The 26,166-nt window shown below is 37.4% G+C and overlaps 3 protein-coding genes and 1 pseudogene across 3 annotated transcripts; 2 read left to right on the top strand and 2 right to left on the bottom strand.

Annotated features, from left to right (window-relative positions):
* Positions 1-3,487: 3,487 nt before the first annotated feature.
* On the top strand, positions 3,488-3,943 carry LOC113295064 (glutamic acid-rich protein-like). Its single transcript, XM_026543422.1, has one exon. The coding sequence runs from the start codon at positions 3,488-3,490 to the stop codon at positions 3,941-3,943; it is 456 nt and encodes a 151-aa protein (XP_026399207.1).
* A 410-nt stretch (positions 3,944-4,353) lies between these two features.
* On the top strand, positions 4,354-11,597 carry LOC113295063 (annotated as a pseudogene).
* A 3,815-nt stretch (positions 11,598-15,412) lies between these two features.
* LOC113295062 (heat shock cognate 70 kDa protein 1-like) lies at positions 15,413-24,117 on the bottom strand. The gene is made up of 7 exons (XM_026543421.1): positions 24,084-24,117; positions 23,884-24,025; positions 23,655-23,744; positions 23,329-23,462; positions 23,040-23,203; positions 22,657-22,668; positions 15,413-15,784 (listed from the first exon to the last, which is right to left on the bottom strand). The coding sequence occupies exons 1-7, from the start codon at positions 24,115-24,117 to the stop codon at positions 15,413-15,415; spliced, it is 948 nt and encodes a 315-aa protein (XP_026399206.1).
* A 4-nt stretch (positions 24,118-24,121) lies between these two features.
* On the bottom strand, positions 24,122-25,365 carry LOC113295061 (prothymosin alpha-A-like). Its single transcript, XM_026543420.1, has 3 exons — positions 25,300-25,365; positions 24,613-24,861; positions 24,122-24,352 (listed from the first exon to the last, which is right to left on the bottom strand). Exons 1-3 carry the CDS (start codon positions 25,363-25,365, stop codon positions 24,122-24,124), a joined length of 546 nt encoding a protein of 181 aa, XP_026399205.1.
* Positions 25,366-26,166: the final 801 nt, after the last annotated feature.

The following is a 26,166-nucleotide window of genomic DNA, read 5'->3' as shown; positions in this document are numbered from 1 at the left end:
AGCAAATTAAGTCAGAATTATGAAAACGTGTGGGACCGGCTTTGTGCAAGCCCTAGGGATGTCTCTGGTCGGTCATGAAGGCATGCACGTGTTGTTGTGGTGTCCGTGTCTCACTACTGAGAGTTTCAGCATTTTCTGATGTGCGTTCGAGCAACATTGTGAATTTTCAGAAGAGTTTCATCTTGACTGAAATTCTTGATTTTGTTGGAATGAGCATGTATGCTCAATTCATCAATATTTTGTAAATATTAAAATAAAAGTTTTTTAATATTTAAAATTGTCGTGAGAGGCTAGCTGGTCGTGTGACCATGTTGGCTTTTGGTTTTTCATGATTTTGAGAAATTATGACGAAATCATGATTTTTGCTCAAACCAGGGAGTTTCATGAATTGAGGAAAATAATAATTATGAAAGACTAGGGATTGCAAGGTGTGGGACCGGCCACGACTAGGGCATGGCCGGCCGGTTAGGTTTCCCGATCCCGCATACCTTTCCCTATTTTATAATATTATTTTTCATGAATCCTTGAAATTATGGAGAATCCATGAGTTTTGTGAAACAAAGGAAGTTTCATGAGATTAGGGAGTAATAATTATAAAAAGATAAGGATTGTAAGGTGTGGTACCAGCCATGGCTTGGGCATGGCCGGCCGGCTAGGTTGCCCGGTCCCGCACACCTTTCCTTATTTTATAGTATTATTTCATGAATCCATGAAGTTATGGAGGATTCATGAGTTTTGAAAAAACAAGGAAAGTTGCTAAAACCAAGGAGTTTTCATGAGTTCATGAAATAACAAAAAATAAGGAAAATAATGGGAGAGGCGCGGCACCGACCATGGCTAGGGCATGGCCGGCCGGTCGGTGGTCCCGGCCCTGGGAGCCTCTCATTATTTTATTAACATTTATTGTTTTCTCCTATTTTGCGTAGGATTCCTCATTGTTTCATATTTTTGGATGCTCGTTCGTACATCCGGGTGCTCAGCCGTGCATCATTGTCGAATACACTCACACCATTTTGCGGGACTTACTTAGTGGTAGTCCAGACGCCCAATTGTTGAGTATTTATTACTAATTTATGAAATTCAATAGAGAATAATTCATGAAACTGAGTAATAAAATGAATAGTTATTTATTATTAATTCATAGGATCAGCTGTGGATTCGACTACGAATTCAGATTAATAAAACACGCATTACCATCCTATGGGATCGTGGATTCGACTATAGAATCAGAGTAATTAAAATTATCTATCACCATTTCATGAGATCAGCTGTGTATTCGATCATGAAATCGAAATAATGAGATAATGTAGTAGTTTATTGCCATTCTATGAGATGAAGCCGTGGATTCGATCATGGAATCGAAGCAATTGTTTATTGCCATTCCATGGGATCAGGCTGTGGATTTGGCCATGGAATAGGAGCAATTGTTATTGTCATTCCATGGGATCAGGCCGTGGATTCGACCATGGAATAGGAGCAATAATAGATCATTCTGGGAATTCAGTGGTGAATGTCACAGCAGAATTAATCTATTGCAGAAAAGATATTAGCCAGTTAAAGCGTCACATCCATTCTGAATGGTGCATAGTCAGGGAGTCAGGGTGTTGTTTACGACCTGAAGGCGTTAGTGCTCTCAATCTACGTAGAACCGCCTAAATCTATACACGGTCTCTCCACATAGTCAGGGAACGGTGAGTGTCACCGATGTCCTGAAGGCGTCCGCCGCCCAACTATTCTTCTATGTGGAGGTGGGTCTCTCTCATGCAGTCAGGGAATAGTGAGTGTCACCGACGTCGTGAAGGCGTTAAGCTCTCAATCTACGGAGAACCGCCCGATTATGTTATTCTGCACAAAGGTCATGATGAGATGTCAGGGATCAAATCGCTCAGCTAGTGGGGCTTTTCGAAAACATACTTATCATGGCTTCGTAAAATATGAATCGTTGCATGCCTGAAAGCCGTGTCAAAAACATGCCTCATGATTTTACGGTTTTGCCCTTTGTTGAAAATCCACCATCAACATTAAGTCCCCTGCTTAGTGAGGGACAATCATGTTCCACAATAAGCATTAAATGGTGATTTTCAGTCGATGAGATCAGTGGTTGAACCCAATCTACAAAGGTAGTCCCAGAATCCTCGATTTACTCCAATGATGTCGTGTACGAGCAAATGCGCAGATGAGGACCCTGATAGCAAGATAGAGTGTCACCTCGTATGCGTGGAGAGATGAGACACTGCTGATTTGAGCGTTCAGAAGCCTAGTTACGATCGGTTTAGGATTTATGGGCCCGAGTCCAAAAGAGGAAACTCATGTTTTATTAAGTTCTGGAAATAAATTTGATATAAAAGGGAAAAACCCTAAAATTTATTTTATTTTTTGACCGACCAAGCTTCCTCATCTCTTCATCACCTTCACGTGAGCAACAACAACAGGGAGGAAGAAAAATTTCACGCCATCTCCAGCACCGCCGCCGTCCGGCAGAATTCCGGCCGACGCCGGTATGTAAGTTTGTGCGATTTTTTTTTGTTCGTTCTATAATTCATGTGTTGTTCATAAAACAAGAAATCCCCTAGTTGCATGTATGCGCAGGATTTATGAAGAATTTTAGAAAACGTATATGTGTACCCGTTCGTTCGATAGTTTAAGAAACGAGCAAAAATCCCTAGTATGGAAGAGATACATAAAAATTTTAATAGACAGGATCCAGTTGCAGTAGCAAAAGTTTTGTTTATTAGGTTTCATGAAAACCCAAGTTTGTTTTCGAAGCATGAACTTTGCAAATACTTTTAGGAACGTAGGTTTGTTCGTAAAAATTAATAAATAATAATCCTTAGGGTTAAAGGAATTTTGAAAATACCTGGAGTTCACGAAAAAATTTGTTTATGAACTTTCAAAATTTTATTTGGACTTTACAAAAATAGGGAAGACCCTTGTTTTGTGAATGAATGCTCGATTGAGCAAAACGTTTTTATTTATTTATTTATTTACGTGAGTTAATAACTCACGATTTTTTTTAAAGGTACGTGACTTATTCACATTTTATTAAAATAGAAATCAAGTTTTGAAAGAACACAATTTATGAATTGATGAATCCATAGTGTACGTGCGAGTTTAGTGATTTATAGTGTATGTACACGTAAAAATCAGTGAATGTTCATATGGAAGGTTATGTGAATTATTCATAGTTTCGTTAAAAGCCAATGTTCGACTTTAAATGATAATTTCTTTGCTCGGCTTTGCAGGTTTGAAAGAACGAGCACTGGGGTTTTACGTTGTTATCACTAAGTTCGTGAAATCGTAAATAGGTAACAGTTGAGGATTACCATTTTGTCCATGAATTCAATATTAGCATATCTGTAATCCCGTGCTTCTGGTTCCATACAATGGTGACTTCCAGTAGCAGCAATGACTATGATTATGAGTATTCCTCTAGTTCTTCGGACGAGGATTCTAAGGTTCCAGTAGCAGCAGGGACCATTCCGCGGAAATGAAATACGACGTACCCCCTATCAACCGTAGAATAACTCAGGAGGAACTCTTGAAAAGGAAAGCTGAGGATAACATGTTAGCTGTTCTTCAACAACGAAGGGATCGAATTCAGCGCCGGATATCAGTAGCTGAGGAGAAGCTTCAATCTCGTGCTGAGGGTGTAGCTTCAGACTTGGATGCTTCGGAAGACGAACCCGTATGGGTGCCACCGGAGCGCAAAATCAAACCAGACCGGCGCACTAGAGAGATTGAGAGGCTGGTTCAAGCCGACCTTGAGGCTGAGCGCGGAGAAGAAGATTACTGGGAGGACTATGATCTTGATATTCATCCAGACTTCGTCAATAGCCTTGATAATGATTCTGATGAAGAAATCGAAGAAGATTCTGCAAAGGATGATGATGATGAATCCGATAATTCTGACAAATCTGATGACTCTGACGAATCTGACGATTAATCTGGCTCATAAACCTCTCTGAGATTATTTATTTTCCATTGAAGAGATGTTTATTTAGAGATTATTATTTTTTGAACTGTAATTCCTTGTAGTATCTCCTTTCTGAATCTTCCTCACATCTCCAGTCGATGAACCAATGTCCATATAGACAATAATTACCCACAGGGTGCAATCACATGAGCTGTCTAGAAAACACGTGGCCTACCAGACGATTAATCCGTAGTCATAATGTTGACTACGCCCGAACCGCCAGTCCCCAGCATTGTTACGCTTCTCCCATCTATCCGTGGAGTTTCAACCCATTTTTCTTTGAACCCAAGTGTTGACTCGAACCAAATTCCATTTATTTCATACCTCTGCTTAAGTAGAGAAGTATTTTTTTCTTCTAATTTTCCTTACTTTCATGATATCATCTGTATACTCATGTGAGCACTTGATGTTTGCTTAGTTTAGTTGTAAAATCTAACTTCATAAGAGTCAGGATATTGATTGAAAAGTATTTTTTAACGATTATGGATTTAAAAAATTTAGGCCACCGGAGCTCGACCATACTCTGGAAAAGTTGGAGCAGATGATGTGGACAAAATTGACATGGCTTACAGGGTTGTGGCTGACCATATTAGAACTCTTTCTTTTGCGATTGCAGATGGATCTCGTCCAGGTGAAATGTCCAAAGCTGAAAATGAGTGTTTAATTGTTCAGTTCCTTTCCTGTTGTGTTGTTGCTCTCTTAATTTCATTCATATGCCCAATTAATAAGTATATCACCTCCTTTATCGAAGCTGAGGCTCAACTGATGTCTCATATAAGAACTATCAAACTCCCCAGGCAAAGCTTAATTAAGCTAAAAAGAGTTTCTTTCTGTGTGGTTTCTTGGGTTATTTGTTTTTTGGTTGTGCATTAGAGCCGTCTTAATTCAGTATCAGTTTTTATATTTGATTTTTCATATTTGTGAATAATAAATTATTTGGACTCACTTTGATATACCACATGTAGGCAATGAGGGTCGTGAATATGTCCTGCGTCCGCATTCTTAGACGAGCAGTGCGCTATGGAAGTGAAGTACTTAAAGGTCAAGAAGGTTTCTTCAGTGGGTATGAATTCTATTCAATAAAACTTCCATGGATTGAACTGCTTTAGGCTGATGCACAATAAAGCTGTTGAGGCTCAAGGATGCACGATAAAAACTTTTGAAACTCATACCTTCTTAACATGGAAAGTATACTAGATAAAATCTTCTCATTTCAGTGCTAGGGATGAAGGATATACATCATTATTTTATGCCAGAATCTGCACACGAGTATTTTAGCTGTCTCAATAAATCATTTAGCTGAAAGCTTAATTGAATCTGATGCGTGCAGTAACTATGTATTTGTATTCGTTTTGACCCTCTCTCTAATTGTTTGTGCTTGTGCCTGTGTCCAGACTTGTAAGAGTTGTGGTGGAACTGATGGGAGATGTCTTTCCAGAATTGAGGCATCATGAAGTGAATATTAGAAACACTATCGCAGAAGAGGAAACAAGTTTTGGAAGGACATTACTTAAGGTATCATGAGTTCATCTCTCTCTCTCTCACACACACACACACGCACATTACCAATTCTTAAGAATGTTACTTAGGTATCATGTTACCGATGTACTTCGCAAATAACTTCAGAAGCTTAGCTGACCTTTGACCTGCCTCCAGGGTATTGAGAAGTTTAAGAAGTCTGCTCAAGATCTTGAGGGGAAAGTATTAAGTGGACAGGTGAGTGTCACCGATTTAGTTTGTTGCTATTGTTTTTTCTTTTTGAATCATGTAGGTTGTTTGGGGATTAGGTAGTACAGTACTTGTTTCTAATCTGTTAGCTTGCCTTAAGAAGCCTTTCAAACTTGTATTTCTGAAATTTATATTTATCATCATGGGCCTCTTCGAGGCGGTAAGTTAAAGCATGCTGGCTAATGTTCTCGGCATCCTTTTTGTTCGTATACAAAATGTACTCAGATCACAATGCTCTAATTTCTCACTGTTATTATGTTAGTCTCCACACTTGAGAGAATGAGTTGTGGAGAGCTTATTCTGGGAAGTCATCATGCTTAATCGTTTGGCACACCTGTTTTTTTCCCCATAGCTGAAGAGTTCAAAAGTCAATCTCATGAGATACTGGGAAGTGTGATTTTTCTTATGGATATAGAATCTGACTCTTGATAGTTTGCAGGATGCGTTTCTCTTATCGCATACATATGGGTTTCCTTTGGATCTAACTCAGGTTTGTGATCTAGAAATTGTAGTTAAGCTTTCATATTTTTAACACTTAAAAGATGTAGATTTTTCTAAAGCACCTAAGCTACCTTATGTCTATCAGCTGATGGCAGAAGAAAGAGGCCTGCTAGTTGATGCAAAGGGTTTCGAGGATGCAATGGAGGAAGCAAGAAATAGATCCAGGAGTGCCCAGGCTAAGGTGTTATTTCATCTGCCTAGTGCATTTTTTTTCATCTGGCTGTTTTTATAAGATATCTAAATTATGCCCCGAGGACCAAAATTTCCCAACTTATTTTAGATTACCATTTGTTCTTTCTTATTTATATCATTTTCTTACTTGACGATTTTCTTTCTCTTTATAAAGTTTATTGTCTATTTTTACTTTGCGGGATCTTGTGTCTTGGGACATTATGAACTAATTGAAGATGGCAAGTGTGCCAGCTTAATGAACTTTGTTTTCTTAGGTGTAATTTTTTTTTAGTGCTGGAGACATAGCTCCTCTTTCTGGTGGCGAAACAACCAAACTAATGTTTTTACATTTTTAATACGATTTTGATAAGATTTTGTTGTAAACTTGTAATTACTATTGCTGGAGTGTTATTTAAAAACTAGTGGGAGGTAGTTTATTTAAGAACACAAAAGTCAAACTTAATCGAAATTTTCCTTTCAGTGTTTAAAGTCTGTGCTTTTGATACACTGCATGTGTGCCTAGGCAGCTTATCGAGGTCCTACAATTGCATTTAGCTTCGTAAATCCCATGTAATATTATGGGCTGATCTGGATTATGCTTCTATCGGATAAAGTGTGCTGTATATACCAGTTAAAGAGAAAATTTTCCATTGGAAGTGTAACTTATAACTTCCCTGACTTGTTCATACTCTATTGTACTTACAAATATATCTGGCAGCAAGTTGGTGGTGCTATTGTCATGGATGCTGATGCCACTTCGGAATTGCACAAGAGGGGAGTCTCTCCAACAAATGATAACTACAAGTTTATCTGGAATAAGGTTGGTAGAATGAAGCATCTTTACGTTTGTTTTTTTGGCAAATTGCATGATGTCCTCAGTATTACTAAATTGCTTGTGAAAAAATATAAATGTTCGAGGTAGTGGGTTGTTGTATTATGTATCTATGGATTCTCCATTTCCATCAGGTAAAAAGTTTTTCTCTGTAGCCAGGTACATGTTACATGTAGTCATCATATACGAAATGTTTATTGTTTTCCAATTTCTTCTTTATCATTAATCTTGCTTACATTTGCAGATTCCTGTATTCCATTGGTAACCACTTCTCTATGTTGCATTTAACTATGTTGGTTCTCCTTCATTTTTTTCTTCTCACATTCTTCCTTCTGTTTCTTGGATTATAAGTAGGAAATTGGAATTCGTTGAATTTTCAAATTCTCAATTGTTATCAATCAGCTTGAGTTAATTTGTCTGTATTGCTTGTAGAACCACGAGAGTGTTGTAAAAGCTATATACAATGGCGCAGAATATATGACCAGTGCTAGTGTTGGTGATGAAGTCGGTATTATTATGGAAACAACAAGCTTCTATGCTGAACAAGGTGGTCAGGTACTTACAAATTGCTATATGTTTTTTTTTTTTTGATGCATTTCATAACTCGTCAATCATCCCAATGTGAAGCTCAGTAACCTTTAGACTCGCATGTTTTGAAAAAGTAGCTATGACCAAAAGTGATCCATAAACGGTCTATGGTGTTATGTGTTGAAACCGCAGTCCTGGCCCTGGTACAATGTGTGGTTGCACACCTAGCATGGTTGGCCATATTTGATACTGACTGTTATTGATTTATTTGCATATAGTATGTACACACTTACAAATACTAAATTCTTGTTTCTTCTAGTCTTGATGTAAAATATCTAGAACATTTACTGAACCAACCAACAATACAGATCCAGGATGGAAAATATCTCTCCATGTTTGTGTCCAAAGGCCTGCACTAGTTGTGCATTCTATAGGGATATTGCCAGCGAAGCTATTTGAATATATGGTAGTTAAAGACTGCGTATAAACTAAACGACTGCTGCCTCCAGAATCCTAACTGAATCATGTCTTGCTTTTTGTATGTTCACATGATAATAATGTATCTTCTTTGCGTCCTGCAAATACTCCTTCTCTTGCCTAACTTATTCATCTGGTCTCAGATATTTGACACGGGGTCCATTGTGTGCTCCTCTGGGTCATTTCAAGTTTGTAATGTTCAAGTTTTTGGTGGGTTTGTTATTCATATTGGTTCTTTCACTGGAGAGACTGGCAAAATTTCAGTGGGTGATAAAGTGACCTGTAAAGTAAGTTACACAAACTCTTTTGCTTTCTCTTGTCGTCATTTTACTGTAGTTGTTCATCTTTTCTTATTTGTTTATTTGTCTGGTGATGATTCGAACAGGTTAACTATGACAGGCGTGCTCTTATTGCCCCAAACCACACTTGTACCCACATGCTTAATTATGCTCTAAAGGTATTCCACATTCATTTTTGACGATCTTTTAGGATCTAGCGAATAATCTATCTCTCAATTGTTGTGTAAGTAACTCTATTGCACAAATGCAGGAAGTTCTTGGTCCTCATGTTGATCAGAAGGGGTCTATTGTTCTTCCAGAAAAGCTGCGTTTTGATTTCTCCCATGGTATAATATTCTTTGTTAAATTTTTTCATCAGGCTTATGAAAACAAATGAATAAAGTGGAGAAAAAAAAAATCTTGCTATTTGGCCTGAATTTAACGTACATTTACTTTTTGGCAGGCAAGCCCATTCCTCCTAATGATTTGAGGAAAATTGAGTCAATTGTGAACAAACAAATCGATGATGAAATGGATGTATACGCCACGGAGGCAACTCTTGCTGATGCCAAGCGTATCAATGGTTTACGAGCTGTTTTTGGAGAAGTAAGCTGCTTTGTTCTCTTGGAAATCAGATTAAATTTAAAAGAATTTGCTCAACCATAGTCTGACCTTTCTAAGTATGAAAACTAGATCATCGTTAAATTTTCCTTTAACGTGTCGATTCAGGTGTACCCTGACCCAGTTAGAGTTGTGGCAATTGGTAGGAAGGTAGAGGATCTCCTTGCTGATCCTGATAATAAAGAATGGTTAACAATCTCAACAGAATTTTGTGGAGGTATGTGTTATTGCTCATGCTGCTAAAGGTTTCCTGAAAGTATAATTTATCTTTTCAAAGTAAATGTGGGATTATGAAAATGCATGAGAAATTCAAAAAGCACAAGGAGATTGTGGAGGCTTCAGTTTGGACTTCTGAATACAGTGTATTACAAAAATGAGCACTCCTGTGTGTCAGAAAATATTACTGGCTTTTTCACTTTAGAAATCAGTAAACTATATTCAAATTTGGTGGTCTTCTGGATTAGTTGTTATCATGCTCTAAAATCTATTTAACTAGGAAGTCATATCTCAAATACGCGAGACGCAAAAGCCTTCGCTCTTTTATCTGAGGAGGGAATCGCTAAGGGTATCCGCAGAATAACTGCTGTCACAACTGGTGGTGCATTTGAGGCAATAAATTTGGCGAAAGAAATAGATCTACAAATTAGTGACACATTCAAGTTAGAGGGTAGCACTCTCGAAAAGGTACTAAAAAAAATCCTGCCTTTTTAGATTCATGATAACTTCACCCCACTGATTTGCAGTAGATGCCATACTGCATGTTTTAATGTATATTTTTCTGGAACTAACCTCTAAGTTATCGACCTTGTATTTTCTTACCTTCCCTTTTGCAAACAGCATTAATGCTCTGTTTATATTTTTTCCATCATCAGAAAGTAGCTGCTCTCAAAAATCTGTTGGATGCCGCAACTATTCCAGCACCTATGAAAGCAGATTTGGAAGACAGGGTCTCCAAACTTCAGGTATTGTAGTTAAACATCCCTATTTGTATTCACATGTACGAGTATGTTTCGATTTCTTAATGATACAGTGAATCAAGTTAAAAAAAACCCTTTCGTATCAAGATCAAATTAGAAAGGCCCAAAAGAAAATAGCGGAAGAAAATATGCAGAAAGCTGTTAAGGTTGCTACAGAGATGGCAGACACTGCTATTGCAGATGGAAAAGCTTTCTGCATATCTCCTATTGATGTGGGTCTTGACCCAGCTGCAGCCCGTGAAGCAGTTGTGAAAGTTATGGAAAAGAAGGTTGTTATTTCTTTTAACTTGCTCTCGGTTTTCAATTACAAATACTGTTCTCAAAGGGGACTGCATTTAAATCTGTCTATGGTGCTTTTATAACACAAGGATGAGGTATCTATTTCTTGTAATGAGATACGTATTCACATTAGGGGTTACTTTTTCTTAGATGGATATGAAATTGGATGCACCCTTGACCCATGATTCAAACGTGGGTTTAGAACACCTGGATATGCTCAGTTTTGAAAATGGGTTGGAAAAAATAAACAGCCCTATGGGGGTCAAAACTTTTATTTTTAAACATAACGTCAGAGTGGAATAGAAGGAGGAAGCAGAGGATTTCAGTCTTTAGCAAATGGGTTACAGAAAGACCCTCCGCAGTAAATAATAGTGGTCAAGTGTTTATGATGACCTCCATTTTCTACTGACAGGGATTACCAATTATGGTATTTAGCAAAGATGCAGTCACAAACAAGGCTGTAGTGTATGCCGGGGTACCTGTGAATGGAGATACTAGCAAAGGGTTAGAGGTGTCTGAGTGGTTGACAGCTGCTCTTGGTCCAATAAAAGGGAGATGCGGTAAAGGAAAGGGTGGTCTCGCTCAAGGCCAGGTTGGAAATTAAATTACTGTCATTATATTGTTTCACTTGTCTGACACAGTCGGGAACATCGGCTGTGATTAGTTCACGATCTAGTTCATTTATTATTCAGATACTCTGTCCCTGAATAGTACATTGGTTAGGTTGTTTCTTGAACATGCTTTGTGCTGCAATCCTAAGAACCTTGGGTGCTTTCGCAGAAAGCGTATCCATTTTCGGTTCATCCTAGGTTTTGGAAAATATATATTTCAGTTGGGAACCAAGTTGGTCTTTTTAACTTCAGTGTATTGTTTTTAATGTGGAAATTGATTGAATTCCAGGGTACTCATGCGACACACATGAAGGAAGCCATGGACATAGCGACAGAATTCGCTTCAATGAAGTTGAGATAATGATACTGCTGTAAGCACCTGTCAGACTTGATAGTCCCCTATCCGTGGTGCAAAAGTGTGTTTTTATTGATTCAGAAAATTGAAACTGGGAAAATGGTGAAAATAATTCTTTTTTGTTATAGCAAAAAAACTAGTAAACTACATGAATCTGTTATACCTAGAAGAAAAGTTTGAAAAGTTCGCCGATCCATGTCATATTAATTGTGAGTGTAAAACACAGGTTAGAAGTTTTGTATTATGTTCTCAGTTTTCCTGCTTCTTGATCTTGATATTATCTTTATCTCCACTTTTTTTTTTCTCACTTTATATACCCCCGTTTATCAAATAGAATTTCAGACAGTTTAGGAGGGAATGATAAACAATCTTGACGTGAATCAGTTCTCGTGAGTCGCCAATTTAGCATTTGAGTTGCAACTGTTGGTCCAAAATCTGAAATACTCACATTAGACCTTCTCCAATGGTGGTTGTGTGTGTTTTCTAGGTGGCAGATAAGACATCCTCGTTCCAATTTTTCCTTAAAATTGTGTTGTTTGTGATTTTTAATAGATTAAATGTTTTTTTTTTTTTTAGTAAATTTTAGATATTATTTGAGCATCTCCAATGCTAGGCGTGAAAATAATCCTAGGTGTAGGCCTGTTAATGGATATCCGTTAGCCGAATCCGATTACCCGGTTTCCGTTAGGTTAGAGTTCCATTATATCCGTTAGCCGTAACCGATAATGTAGCGGTTAATTTTATCCTGCCGTAACGGTACTGGTTGGGCTATTTTCGTTAGCCTTATTTCCGTTATCCGCTAACGTGTGAAAACTTACCTATCCATTCTCTTCCCCGAGAGAAAATTTACCTATCCATTCTCTTCCTCGTTCATATCTTTACTCCCGAAAGAAAACTTATCTATCCATCATCTCTTCTTCATCTGAATCTTCCTCTTCTTCGTCTATTTCGTCTCATAATCCCAGTACCACCATCATCTCCTAATATATCTTGTCTAGTTATTTTTCTTTCTGAAATTCAATTTTGTATTAATTAAGAATTTGAAGCTTAATTTAGGGTTTTGGAATTGATTTGTGAAACTAGGATTTGGTGGAGAGTTTGGTTTGATTTAGTGGAGAGTTGGGTTTGATTGTGCATTCGAGAACGCATATTTTGAATTGATGATGTTGATTTCGAATTAGGGAGGAGGAGGGGAAGAAGAAGAAGAAGAAGAAGAAGAAGTTGTTGTTGTAGATGTTCATATGGGTTACAAAAATTGATGAATATATGAGGTTTCAGAAGAAATCAGAAATGGGTTTGTTTCCAATTCAATTTTACAACAAGAAATTGAGAAAACAAGAAAGAAATTGCTTGTGTCGGAATCAAATCTAGATCGATTTACGTGGAAGATGGTTTTGTTGTTATGCTTGATTAATGGCAAAGATGATTCAAATCGGTCTGTTATGGTCTAATGATGTTAGCTGAATGGTTACAGGGATATGGTGGTGCTAATTGCAGCAGCAGTTCCATGAAATTCTGGTGTTGATGAACTGAAATGGTTGTGAAGAATCTTCACTGAAGATGGTGGTGCAGCTGTAGAGTTTGATAACGGAAATTATCGGAAAAATATCCGTTATCCGGTAAGTCCAACGTAACGGTAATGGAATTGAATTTCAGATTTTCGTCGGAACTTAACGGATATCGGTTAACCGATAATTTTAATGGCAACGGCAGCGGCAGAGCCAATATCCGTTACGTTTAGTGCCGTTGACAGCCCTACCTAGGTGGAGGTCCTATTAATACATTTTTGTTGTGAGTCATTCCTAAGTGGCTAATTTTTTTTTTAAAGTTAATATTTTTTACCTAAAATTTCTTCTCCAATGTCAAGATATTACACCCTAAAATTTGGAGCATTAATTTTGGAATAAAGAATTGATTATGTGTCAACTTAATTTTGTTGTGGGTATTGCCCTGTGCTGAGACTATATTTCTATGTCAAATTCCGTGTTGACGGCCAGATTCAAGATAGTGAGCAAGAATGCATGATCAACCTCACCGGTAGAGTTACCCAGTTTGCTGCGAAATTGTATTTGATGATTATTTTCAATATGAGAGACGAGTGCCTTCTGTATTCACACCGACCTTGCGCCATTTTAATGCTTTAGTGGAACCCAGGCAGTTTTCCTTGGGATACTTTTGTGCTCTCGGCTTGGGAAATGCTCAGTTTGTACTCAGTGAAATATCAAGCACAAGATTAAGACAGACAAATGGCTTAACCACAACCACTGAACAGTATAACAAAGTCGTGCATAGAGTAGCGTTACTATAAAGTAATAAAGCAAAAGACTCCAATCACGATGTGATTTGTATCTTTGAACAATATGGCAGACACATGATGGTGAGGTGTAAAAGTTATTTCAAACTATTTTTACAAATATGCTGATCATTACTATAAATAAAATTAAAAATATTGAAAGGCAAAAAGATGCGCAAACCGATTAAAGACAGGATGGGGAAGGAGTGAAAGTGTGGATTCCGTCAGTATTTGATTCACAACAACAGACCATGAAGAGCATGACTTTTTGATGTTGCAAGACTTCGATCCCCGACTGTTTTGGCTACATCTATTCTGATGCTTTTCTTTTGTTTGCATGAGGCACAATTTCCCCTTTTAGTTTGCTAAAGAAGTTCAAATTTTGTCTGGTCGATAATAAGGCATGTGCTAAATCCTTGCAGAAATTTTTTTCAGATCATGCTGCAATAAAAATAACCTACTTCATCAATATGGGTCGGGTCTAAGACTGGTCTGACGACCAAATAAACAAATTTACAACCTTTTTAAAACAAATTAATGTCACATTCACAATTCAAGTCAGTAAAAATCCCTAAACTACCCAACATTCTTATATCATCAATTTCACCAACCAAAAAGATGTATAAACATCCTGAGAGGCAAAAAAATAAATAAAATCTTGTAGGAATTTAACCTCAAACCTAATATTCAACCCCAGACATTTCTGACCCAGCAACACAAATTTCTTCCACAGCCTATAGAACTAAACTAACCTACAAATCCAACACGGTCCTAATTTCTAAGTTAAGATTCAATTTCATCATTTCATCCGTTGGAGCACTCTGATTTTTTTTATGTCAATTCGTGAAACTAAACTGAGAACAGTTTCTGGACCAAATCGAAACAAAAAGACATGCGTTTAGCTTTAGAAATCGAAACCCTGCACTCATCTTGTATTGCTTGCTCCAAAAACTGGAGATCCTAATTCAACACTAAATATAGGCTCCAAACTCCAAAACACGATGGATACAACAATTTACAAGTGTGAGCAAAGTTGACTCGTAGAGACATGTTGGGTCATAAAGAGAAGTTGTTATAAGTCTGAGAAATGATAGAAAACACACCCAAGTTGGGCGCTGCATATGGCGTGCATTCGTGCACCCCTAGCAGAACTTTAATAGTCTCATGTCTCAAAGAATCACATACAATTGTAGTTACAAAGCAGACACCCTTATACTACTGAGAAAGTTCTCACTTTTAGGTTTTTACTAATTTTGCTTCCATATACTTATTCGACTCCAACACACAAAACGAAACAAGATCCTTAAAAGCATGCATCACATCTAAAATTGCAATTAAATCAAGTGGGCAACAACTGCATATTATAAAAACAATACAACTTAACTAAAAAAAGGCCATAACGAGATTGATGACATAAAAATAGATTAATAACAAGCTTTACGTGTTACATGTTAACATAATGTCAAAAGGTTTATGCGTTCCAATGGTTGAAACCCATAAGAGAAACCAATTTGTTTTCATTTCAGCTTAAAATCTTAAAGCGCAGTTAATGCTTGCTTACAAGATATCAAGCAGAAGCATAAACACATCAATAATTGAAAACTTCACAAACTAAAACTGAATTATTTCCATTAGTAATCTAAATACTTCAACCAACAGGCCATCATGCTGTACCACAATATTGATCGTCAGAAAAATAAAAACTTGAGAACTAAACTAAACCGAACTGAATAAAATGAATCTCCACCAATTTCAGAACCCCAAGCAGTCACTCATATCTCTCCCCACTTAATCAACTTCCTCAATCTTAGGTCCTGCACTAGTGCTACCAGCACCACCCATTGAAGGACCATCCTCATCCATTCCACCAAAGCCACCCATGTCAGGTCCAGCAGCACCACCTTGATACATGTTTGCAATAATTGGGTTGCAGAGACTCTCCAACTTCTTTATCTTATCATAAAATACATCAGCCTCTGCAAGCTGGTTGGAGTCAAGCCACTGGATAACAACTTCAATGGCGTTCTCTATCTTCTTCTTGTCAGCTGGATCCAATTTCCCAGCAATTTTCTCATCATTGATTGTATTTCTCATGTTGTAAGCATAATTCTCCAAACCATTCTTCGACTCAATTTTCTTCTTGTATTCTTCATCAGCTGACTCCATTATTTGTATATCTACTGCTCCTAAATCTTGTAGGGAAATTAAAGAATTCGTATGAGGGAATATTTGAGAAAATTCAGTAAAATCCACAAGCTTCTCCGAGGTTCTAGCAACTGCATCATAAATGCCGATAAAGCTACGACCAATATCTCAAAATCTTCCCCTCTTGGTGTAGGCTAATGGTTTTCTTTTAAGATACCTAAACTCTTGACTCCAACCCAATGGTTCGGCTCCTCCATGCCCTTCCATGCCAGGAGTAGTGTTCTTTAGCAGCCACATGTCATGATGTACGGAGTTATCGACGCCTAGGCAGTATCTGGTTGCACGATACAAAAATCCACCGAAAACCCCTATACTGTAAGCACTCCACAAAACTCCTGTTTCCAAAGGATGTCACGAAACAAGTACACGAAATGTTTCCCTGGTCAAATCAAATATGAAAACGTCTCCTTCATGTGAATCCGGCCAATAGAGAGCTCCATTCACGAAGACTCCATATCCAACATATTCAACACTGACAAACATAGTATCCAACTTATAAACTTGTCTCCACCCCTCGCTACTGCCAACAGTGTATAATGAAGCTATAACACTACGATCTCCCCGTGACTTAACCAACTCCACAACTTTGTGCTTTTCAGTTACAGAATCACAACCAAATCCGCCTGACCAATATTTATATGGACCATCGTCCCTACCTCTAGAGATATAATCAGCAATATACACACACACACACACTCTTTCTTCAGTGGATTACAAATACAATAAGAATGCGCAGCATCATTCAACATCCCATCAGAATAAACAACATCATTCGGAATCCCATAAAAACAAGCCAAGCCGTTATGCGAACCAAGAAGTCTACATGCACAAGGAGATTCTGTCCTAAATGAAAGGATCAAGTTGACCTTTCTCATCATACAACACTCATCATGCTCAATAAGGTGAAGTTGTTGAACAAGGCTGAAGGCAAGAAAACTTAACTTACCAGAAAGGAAGACGAGATAAGTGCAATTGTGGGACGAAGCAATGATAAATCAACTCTAGACATCGTTTGTTTAGTACCTTGCACTGTACAAGCTTATCAGCTGGTAAACGAGTAAGGATATCCAGTAAAATGTCTGAGGGGAGATTGTTGAGATTCGCCATTAACAGAAAGGGTTACAGAGAGGAGAAATGTGATATTTTAGGGTTCGAGGAATTGGGAGTTTTTGATAAGGAGAGAGATTTGAGTAAGTTTTATGGGTCTTGTTTAGGAGTTTAGGCGTTGCGGTCCCCCCTCCCCCCTTTTTTTTTGAAGTAGAAATTGACGTTTAGTCCCAAAGTTACTGGCTTTGGATGTTCTAGTCCATCCATCAGAAGCCTAGTACAGTCTAGTCCAAAAAAAACCCGCACAAAACAGATTAGTCCAAACCTGGACGAGTTAGTCCAAATTCACGGACGAGTCTCGATTTTGCGAGTTTCTTATATACCATAATTACCCTTGAACGATTTATGGTATATAAAGCCTGATTTTGAAATCGAATTTTCTGGATCTGAAACTTGAATTCAAAACAGGATGCAGCTCTGAGATGATTTTGGAGGAGATTTTACAGTTTCAGTGAGGATTTAATCGTTTCTTCATCATATTTCAACTCAGGTTACGTTCGATCCAGTTCTAGAGTCGAAAATTCTTAATCTCAGATTTGAAGAAACCACAGAGTGAGAGATAGATCGTTCCAGGTTTGAATTCGGAGGTGATTTATCATATTTGTAGAGCTTAGATTGGATTTGCTTGCTAATGGAGCCGAATTCAACCTCAGGTTAGTTTTGTTTTGGTTGTAATTCAATCTAATTTTCAGGTATTGTTTCTGATGTTTAGTTTTTTTGAGTGTATGAGTTGATGATATCAATCCGTATGATCTTTAGTTGATATTTTGTTATATAGTAGATTTTGATTCTCGCGATGATGATGATTTACTGTTAATACTAGATAAATTCGATTTTTGTTACTTGATGTTGATTTTTTTAGTTTTATGATGCATGATATGAAATCGAACTGATACTATATCCTAGTATTCTATTTTTGTTCCAGTAAGATTCTGGAGCTTAGTTGATGGAGTATTTTTATCTAGGTTTACTGTTACTTGATGTTTTTGGCATTTTTTAAATGTGTACTTTCATGTACACCATTTACTTTTTAGATTGTATGAAATTGAAGCTTCAGATGTTTATAATCATTTCTTTTGTAATATGTAGGGGTACCAAATAAGCCTGACAAGTTTATTAATGTTGTTTTGAATCATGGTGAGCATTCTGCTGTTTTTCGTGTTAATACTAAAATAACTGTAGAAGAACTGAAGCATTTAGCATGTAAGCACTGGAGGTCTTTGTCTCCTGGGAGTATATGTTTCAGCTATATGGACAATGCTCAAGTAGTTTTTATGACAGGTGATATACAACTGCAAAGCTTAATTGGTTTCATCATTCTTATTGATAATGAAGATGTCTATTTGCATGTGGATATGATTCTGAATCATACTTCTCGTTCTAAGTCTAGTTGTAGCAGAAGTTCTGGTTCTAAATCTGGTTGCAGCAGTAGTTCTGGTTCTTGTTCTAAGTCTGCTTGTGAAATTGAAAGTCCTAAGATGGTAAGGGTGTTAGATCATGATGCAGACAAGGGGAAGCCTCTTATTATCGATGAATGGAATTATGTATTTGACGAGATTGGTAGAGAATTCATGGGTGGTGTTAAAGATGTTAGGATTGCTGTCGATAAGTACAAGATGGCTACTGGTCACAAGATTGCTATTCTTAAAAATGACAAAACTCGTTTTACTGCAAAGTGCGAAGAAGATGGTTGTGCTTGGAGGATTCATTTTGGGCCTATGAATGGTGATACTTCTCGGTTCGTGCTGAAAGATTCTAATGCTCACAGGTTAGTGATTTTCATACTAGTCCACATTACTTATCTTTAGGTGTAAATTGTGCATCTTATATATGTAGATTTGTTTTAGGTGTACATTGTAGTGCACTGTACTTGTTGCACTCTTAAATTACATGTTCTTGCTTGGTTTGTGTGTATGTCCATAGTGTCGGTTTTGAGATCTTATTAGGTGTAAATTGTGGTGCACATTACTTATTCCAGTTTTTTTTTTATAGTTGTGGTGTTGGTTTGAGGTTGAAGAGTCCTGCGGTGACAACCAAGTTAGTCAAGCATTTGATTGCTGACAATTTACAGGGTGATCCTAGCTTAAAACCCAGACATATCATGTCACTTTCCAAGAAAACTTATGGGTCCAATATTAAGTATCACCATGCCCGTAGAGGGAAAGAAGCTGTATTTGAAGAACAATATGGCAATGACGAGAAGTCGTATAGCGATTTTACTTGGTATGTCAAAGCAATTGAAGAAACTAATCCCGATAGCTATGTGAAGTTTGAAGTTGAGGATGGAACCAGTAGATTTCATAGGATATTCATTTTTTACGGTGCTTGCAAGCATAGATATACGTATCTTAGGCCCATGATTTACTTGGACGCTACTTTCCTTACTGGTAGATACAGGGGTACTCTTATGGCTGCAACATGTATCAACGGAAACAATGAGTTTTACCCATTTGCTTTTTCTATTGTTTCTTCTGAAAACAAAGATAATTGGTTTTGGTTTCTGGAGAATCTTCAACATGTTGTCGATGGTCGTACGATTGTTTTCCTTAGTGATCGTCATGAGGGACTTCTGCAGGGCATTCCAAAATATTTTCCTAATCCACATCACATCTATTGATTTTACCACATCAAATGCAATCTCCCCATTGGATCAGGTGATTCGAACTCGAAGCCCGTTCTTGATTTGTTTTACAAAGCTGTGTACTTTTACACACCAGCAAACTTTGAAGAAGCTTTGAGGGGAATGCATGCAATTGGAGCTGGACATGTTGCTAACTATATCAGGACTATTCCAAAGGAGAAATGGGCAAATGAGTTTTTCCCTGTATGCAGATATGGTGCTCGCTCTTCAACTCTTGCCGAGTCCTTTAACAGCTGGGTTCTTCCTTTCAAAAAGTTGCCTGCTTTTGTTCTTCTCGATGCGATACGGTGAGTTTTATGTTTAGTTTTTTATTTATGCAAGTATGTCTACATTGTTGCATACATGGATTTGCTTGTTCTGTAGATACTTGTACACGTGTTCATCTGTGATTCTGCAACTGTGTGTACATTATTGTACACATGGATTTCCTTAATGTGTACAAAAATGTACACATGTTTTATCCGTATTCCTTCTGGATCATATTTTTGATTTATGTTTTGTGTTTTTATTATGTTCGTTTGAAGGTTATGGAGAAAATGTCTGAGAGAAGGATACTAGGTCTGGAAACATTCAACACTAGGCTCACTCCTGAATATGAGGCTTTACTAAAGGAAAACATCGACATTGGTCGTACTTGGACTGTTGTTCAGTCCATGAAAAGATTGTATGAAGTCAGGTCTCCCCGGACTCATTCTGTAGATCTATTGTAGAAAACTTGTACATGTCACAGGTGGCGAGTGAATGGTTTTCCTTGTGCGCATGCTTGTGCTGCCATTCAAGCTACTAGAGAAGACATCTATTTATTTGTTGAGCCATACTTCACCACCGAATGGTACAACAGGACATACCAGGAGATCATCTTGCCAATCCCCAATTATGACAAGCCGCAGTCTTATGATCCTAGTGATAGGGTTATTGTTCCTATTCCTGTTCCTCCACTGGGTAGACGAAGAACACAACTTTTCAAGAATGCATATGAGAAGCAAAAGAGGAAAATGATGTGCACAAAGTGCTTCACTCTTGGTCACCATAACAGAGCTACCTGCCCCATGATTTGATGATTTTTTCTATGTTTCATTTGTTCAAAGATTTTGTCTTTTCAATTTTCTTTTGGCGTGGATAATTAGTGCCAGGATATGTGTACCATTATGTACACCTTCCTACAAACTTCAGTTTTTCTTACCTGTCTTTTTACAGGTGTACCACTATGTACACCTTGGTGTACAATGGATGCTTCTAGTCTATTTTTCTCAGTAATATTATATGTTTTCAGATCTGTATATAATTAGTAATTACTTTTGGTATGTTCAATTCTCATGTTTTTCAGTTCTACATGCTATACAATTTTAATAATATATTTTTATGTTTTCATTTTTTATACTTTTGATCAAGTATAAAAATCTGTCAGTACATGTGTACCATTATGTACACCTTCTAAACATTTTCTGCTGTGTCAGTAATTGTGCACAATCCAGTACACCTTAATATTTCAAAGCCTGGTGAATGAGATAAGTCATAAACTTGTAACATTAATATTGAAACTAATAAAAATATTAATTCAAGGTCTTTTAGTAGTGATAAGTCAAACAAATTGATAAAAAATGAAATTTGAAAAGAGATAAGTCATAAACAAAGTGACACCGAAATTTAAAAAATTTGTCTGAAGATTAAAAATGTTTAGAAGAAATTCAGAAAGTGATCTTGAATGAAGATTAAAAACTCTTCTTCCTCTTCAATGGTTGCTTTCCTGTAGTCTTGCGCCACTGATTATGCTCCTCGTCCTTTGCTATATCCCACACCTTTTCATGCCATCCGCCTTTTGTCAACATCTTGGCCACCAATTTTGATCTCATTTGCTGACAAATGTCTTCGGCCCTCTCCTGACCTTTTTACATACCTTTTGTTGTCTTCATACTTCGTTTCATCAAGTAACAAGTCTATATTAGACAGTCCGGGTTGATTCCTTTTGAAGGGCATGGCATGATGTTTAATTCGTGCTCTTCTATATGTGGGTGACCCTTCAATGCTCTCTTCTTGTTGAGTTCCACTTGTACCACAACTGCTAGTTGCTTTGCATCGTCTTGATATGACTGCTCATTTTCTGAGTGTAACGAGTTATACCATTTCCATTGATTGGCTTCGAAATCAAAATTCAAAAGTGACCAGTGCAATCCCATCCTCGTTTGATCTGTAGAGTGATTGATAGGGATTACAAGAAATTCCAGGTTCTCAGGCATGTCCCGTATGAAATTAACCATAAGATTTTCCACCTCGCCGGTGACATTATACTTGACATAATACTGCAATTAATAATATGTTAGAAAACAAAATTAATTGGGCTCACCTTAATCAGAAAACTAACAAGCATGTACACTACTACAGAAAACTAACAAATCAAACATTGCAGGCCTGAAAACAGACCGTATATCCATGTATGATATGCATGTGTACACCTATGTACACACCTATATTAATCTAACAATCAAGAATTAGCAGACCATGCGTCAATCATAGATGCATATTGGTGTACATCTATGTACATGGCTAAATAAATCTAACAATCAACACTTAACAGACCATGTGTCAATCATATATGCATATTGGTATATATCAATGTACACAACTAAAGAAATCTAAAAACACATAGAACACGCCATGTCAATCAACTATGTACATAATACATATTAAAGTAACTATACATGACATTTCTTATTTGTTTTGAGAAACTTACACATGCAGTAGGACTCATAATTTCACAGCTCAGGTACTTTTTTCCATCTGGAGGACGAATGCTATCTCTGACAAGTGCTCTTCTACGTCGATGGATGTAGAACTGGAGTACCTCCTGGTCCAGATATTTGTTGAACATCAGTTCACGAAGTACTCTTCCAGCAATTAAAATATCTTCCTTGACTGTTGGATCATCCAGGCTTGTTAGTTGCCAAGCTACAGAGCTGCGGAAACATAAAGGAAATGTTAACATGGTGTACAAAGTTGTGCACATAATTTTTTTTATAACATTCAATCATGGTGTTTTGCGAACTTACTCCAGGCTTGCGTAGTCAAAGAATTTTTGTACCTTTTTTTTGTCCTGTCCTGCTTGCATAGCTCAGTATAGTGGTGATAGACGAACATCTGGCAATGGATTGTGAGGACAATATACATCTCCCTTTCTCTTTATTGGTGCATGATAGCTGGTTCTTGTCCCTCTTTGATCCCCTTGCCTTTTGGATCTGCTTTTATCACAACTCGTTTGTTTTTACCCTCGACAGTGAAATCAGGATCTAGCTTTCTTTTTGCATTTCTCTTTTGTGGTGTCTTGGACAACTTTCCAGCGACTTGTGTCTTCAACATCTCTGCTTCCTTCATCCTCCCTGCTCTTGTACTCACTGGAGTCGTCTTCTCTTCTTCTACCTCTTGGCTGCTAAAAAATTCACTAGGATTTTGTTGAATGAACTGCACTGCTTCTTCAATGATCCTTTCTCGTACATCTTCATTGGATAATGATTTTTGCGATGACTCTTCTTTTGGATCTTCTTGGCTCAATAATGCAAAGCTTGGACAATCGTGGAGAATCAGGGTTGCCATCTTTTCCTTCACTTCAGATGGTGCCATTCTGTAACAACCTTTTTCAAGCTTTACGAACACAGTTTCAGACAAGTTATCTATAAGGTCCTCAATTGATGTATAAGTCTTGTTCTGTGATTTTTCTCCTTGTGTGAGTAAAAGGATTCTTTAGGATCCAACTGACATATGGCTTCAGCTGCAATTATAGTAGCTTCATCAATTTCAGCTGTTCGAGTACCATCCATCACATTCTGGTCATCAAGGTTCACTTGGTCTTGTTTATCTTCATTGATTACAATTGTCTTTGGCATTGAAGTACTGAAAAATGAAATTTTTATGAGAATTTTCAATGGTGTACAGAGTTTTACACCAAGGTACAGGTATGTACACAAATTCATAAGAAGTCATAAAGGTGTACATCCTTGTACACACATACTAAAATATATATATATATATATATATATATATATATATATAAAAATATATAAGATGAGATCATTTTCTTTATACCTTTGCTTGTTAGCAGCTTCACACCCAGCTACTTTGTCAATTTCATCAGTTTGACCTTCACCAATTTCAACTTCCTTTGGCAGAAGAGTGCTGAAAAAAATGCAATTTTTTTAGAAAATGAGAAATCACTAAGGTGTACATCTTGATACACACACAGAATAAATCACTAAGGTGTACATCTTGGTAAACATATATAGAAAATGAGAAGAAATGCGAGCTACACATATACCTCGGCTTGTTACCAGTTTCAGACTCAACTCCTCGGCTTGTTCCATCCTCTTCTTCATTTGCCTCGTTGGTCTTTGGTGAAGGAGTGCTAAAAAGATTCAAGTTTTGAGAAAAGGTATTAGCTTTCACACACTGGTGTACGACTATATACACACATAAAAAAAGAAATGACTTGAAAATTTAAAAAAACTGATGTTGTACCTTTGCTTTTCAGGAGCTTCAGACGGAACTTCATTCCTTTAAGATTCAGTTCCATGCTCGTCATCACCACATTTGCTACCCTCTTTTTCATTGTCATGATCATGCGTATCACCACCCTTGCTACCCTCCTTGTCATTGTCATCACCATCATCATCATTATTATCATCATAATTATGATCATGCACATCACCATCTTCATTGTGCTCCTCCTTGTCATTGTCATCACCATCATCATCTTCTTCCTTGTGCTCCTCCTCAACCTTGTCATCCTACTCCTAAATCTTATCATCTTCCTTGTGACCCTCCCCATCCTTCTCATCCTCCTCCTCATCCTCATCATCCTCCTCCTCCTCCTCATCCTCCTCAATCTCCTCATCTTCCTTGTGCTCCTCCCCATCCTCCTCATCCTCCTCCTCATCCTCGTCATCCTCCTCCTCCTCCTCAATCTCCCCATCCTCCTCAGTTTCAAGCCGTATTCCCTTGCACATTTAAAGATTTCATTCAAAATGTTATTACGGAAATCATTAACTTGTCTTTCTGTCAAGTTCATTAGACCAACTTCATTAACTTTTAGTCTTTTCTCTTCAATGAAACTAAGAATCCTTTCTTGCATATCCAGAACTTCAGTAAGATCCTCATGCAACTCCTTTCTTCGCATATCTGAAATGCGCAGCTTTTCCTTCACATCATCTATGTTATTTTCTTGTTTCTGCCTCCGGTACTCATCCAAAAGCAATCGCTCTTCATTAGTATAATACCTCACCCATCCTTGTTGCATCTGAAAACATGCCAAAGTATCAACGTTGATCACAGGTGTACAATTTTTTACACATGTTGTAAGAGTGTACATTGTTGTACACAAGACAACTTTCTTAAAATCTATCAACAATGTACAATCATGTACACATTCTTAAAGGTGTATATCAATGTACATATACTATTCTAAGAAAGTTTTTTGAGATTCCTTTTTCATGCAATCATTCAGTTCTTTCTCGATTGTATTACTAACATCGCTGATGATCCACCTAAGAAGCCTTGGCACACCTTCCTCATTGCTTGGCTTCATGCTTTTGTTGTGTTAAGCAAACCAATGATGCATTAACAAATAGGTGAATAGTTAGAAATGTAATAGAAAGTAACAAACACAATGAACAAAATTATTTAAAATGGTGAATGGATATGTCAGGTGTACAACTGTGTGCACATGTAAACTCACCAACTGATAAAGCACACAACCATTAAATTTAATTGGTGAATCCTGATGTTTCTTAATGCACGCCATGAGATACTCATGTATATGAACTGGCCAGCAAGTTCTCTTCATCCTATCCAAAGACTCAAAATAGTGTGCAAACTGGTTCTTGCTAATCATACTTCGGTTTGCCTGGGTAAAAAAGACAGTGATACACAAGTACATAGTAAACAACACCACTAAGTCTTCAACATTTATTTCAATCTCCATTTTCTACTTTGGGTTTAGCTTCATGATACGTGCGATTTCCTCCTCCACATCTTTTTTTCCCAGCTCAGTTCGTTTCTTAAGAGTCAATCTGTTTATCAGCGGACCGCATCTTTTTTCAGCTGCAGTTTTTACATCTTCCCCTTTTTCAACTTCCATTGGCACCATCTTAATCCCATAAAATAGAAACAAATCCTCAGGTTCACTCTTTACTGCCACTTTCTTGTTCTTCTTGGTAGTATCAAACATGAAATAATGTCCCCCTGAGTCACAAATTTCATGGCGGTACTGTCTCACAATTTTCAGAATTGAGTTTGGGTTCTTAATCCATATATCATCTCTCTTTTTACTTGTATCTTCCTCATCTTTCCGGTCTGCTTTTTTGTGGACAAAGATATCTATAACATGCCAGAATGGTCCTTCTTTTTGCTTCTCTAGTTGATAATTGGTGAACCATACTTTTTTTCCTCTTTTTGTTTCATCTTCCTCAAGGTTTTTATTCACAAAGTCACTGAAGGCATGAAAACTTGACCTATATGGTTTGTTGGTATCTACGAAAATGAACCCAGAAGAACAATACATTCATGATACTCATATAAGTACAAATCATATCACTGTACACAT

This window comes from Papaver somniferum, chromosome 7, assembly GCF_003573695.1.
Source record: "Papaver somniferum cultivar HN1 chromosome 7, ASM357369v1, whole genome shotgun sequence".
In the NCBI taxonomy this organism is placed as follows: Eukaryota; Viridiplantae; Streptophyta; class Magnoliopsida; order Ranunculales; family Papaveraceae; genus Papaver; species Papaver somniferum.
This window is presented reverse-complemented; position numbering and strand designations above follow the sequence as displayed.

Excerpts from the sequence above, each read along its gene's own strand:
- LOC113295064 (XM_026543422.1), top strand. The coding sequence starts at position 3,488 with ATGAAATACGACGTACCCCCTATCAACCGTAGAATAACTCAGGAGGAA.
- LOC113295062 (XM_026543421.1), bottom strand. The coding sequence starts at position 24,117 with ATGAAGTTCCGTCTGAAGCTCCTGAAAAGCAAAG. Across the intron at positions 24,026-24,083 it reads GAAGCTCCTGAAAAGCAAAG|TCGTACACCAGTGTGTGAAA; the intron begins GTACAACATCAG and ends GTGTGTATATAG. Across the intron at positions 23,204-23,328 it reads AATTGCAGCTGAAGCCATAT|GTTGTTACAGAATGGCACCA; the intron begins GTCAGTTGGATC and ends AGCTTGAAAAAG.
- LOC113295061 (XM_026543420.1), bottom strand. The coding sequence starts at position 25,365 with ATGGCGTGCATTAAGAAACATCAGGATTCACCAATTAAATTTAATGGT. Across the intron at positions 24,862-25,299 it reads GTTGTGTGCTTTATCAGTTG|ATGCAACAAGGATGGGTGAG; the intron begins GTGAGTTTACAT and ends GCATGTTTTCAG. Across the intron at positions 24,353-24,612 it reads TGAACTTGACAGAAAGACAA|GATGACAAGGTTGAGGAGGA; the intron begins GTTAATGATTTC and ends ATTTAGGAGTAG.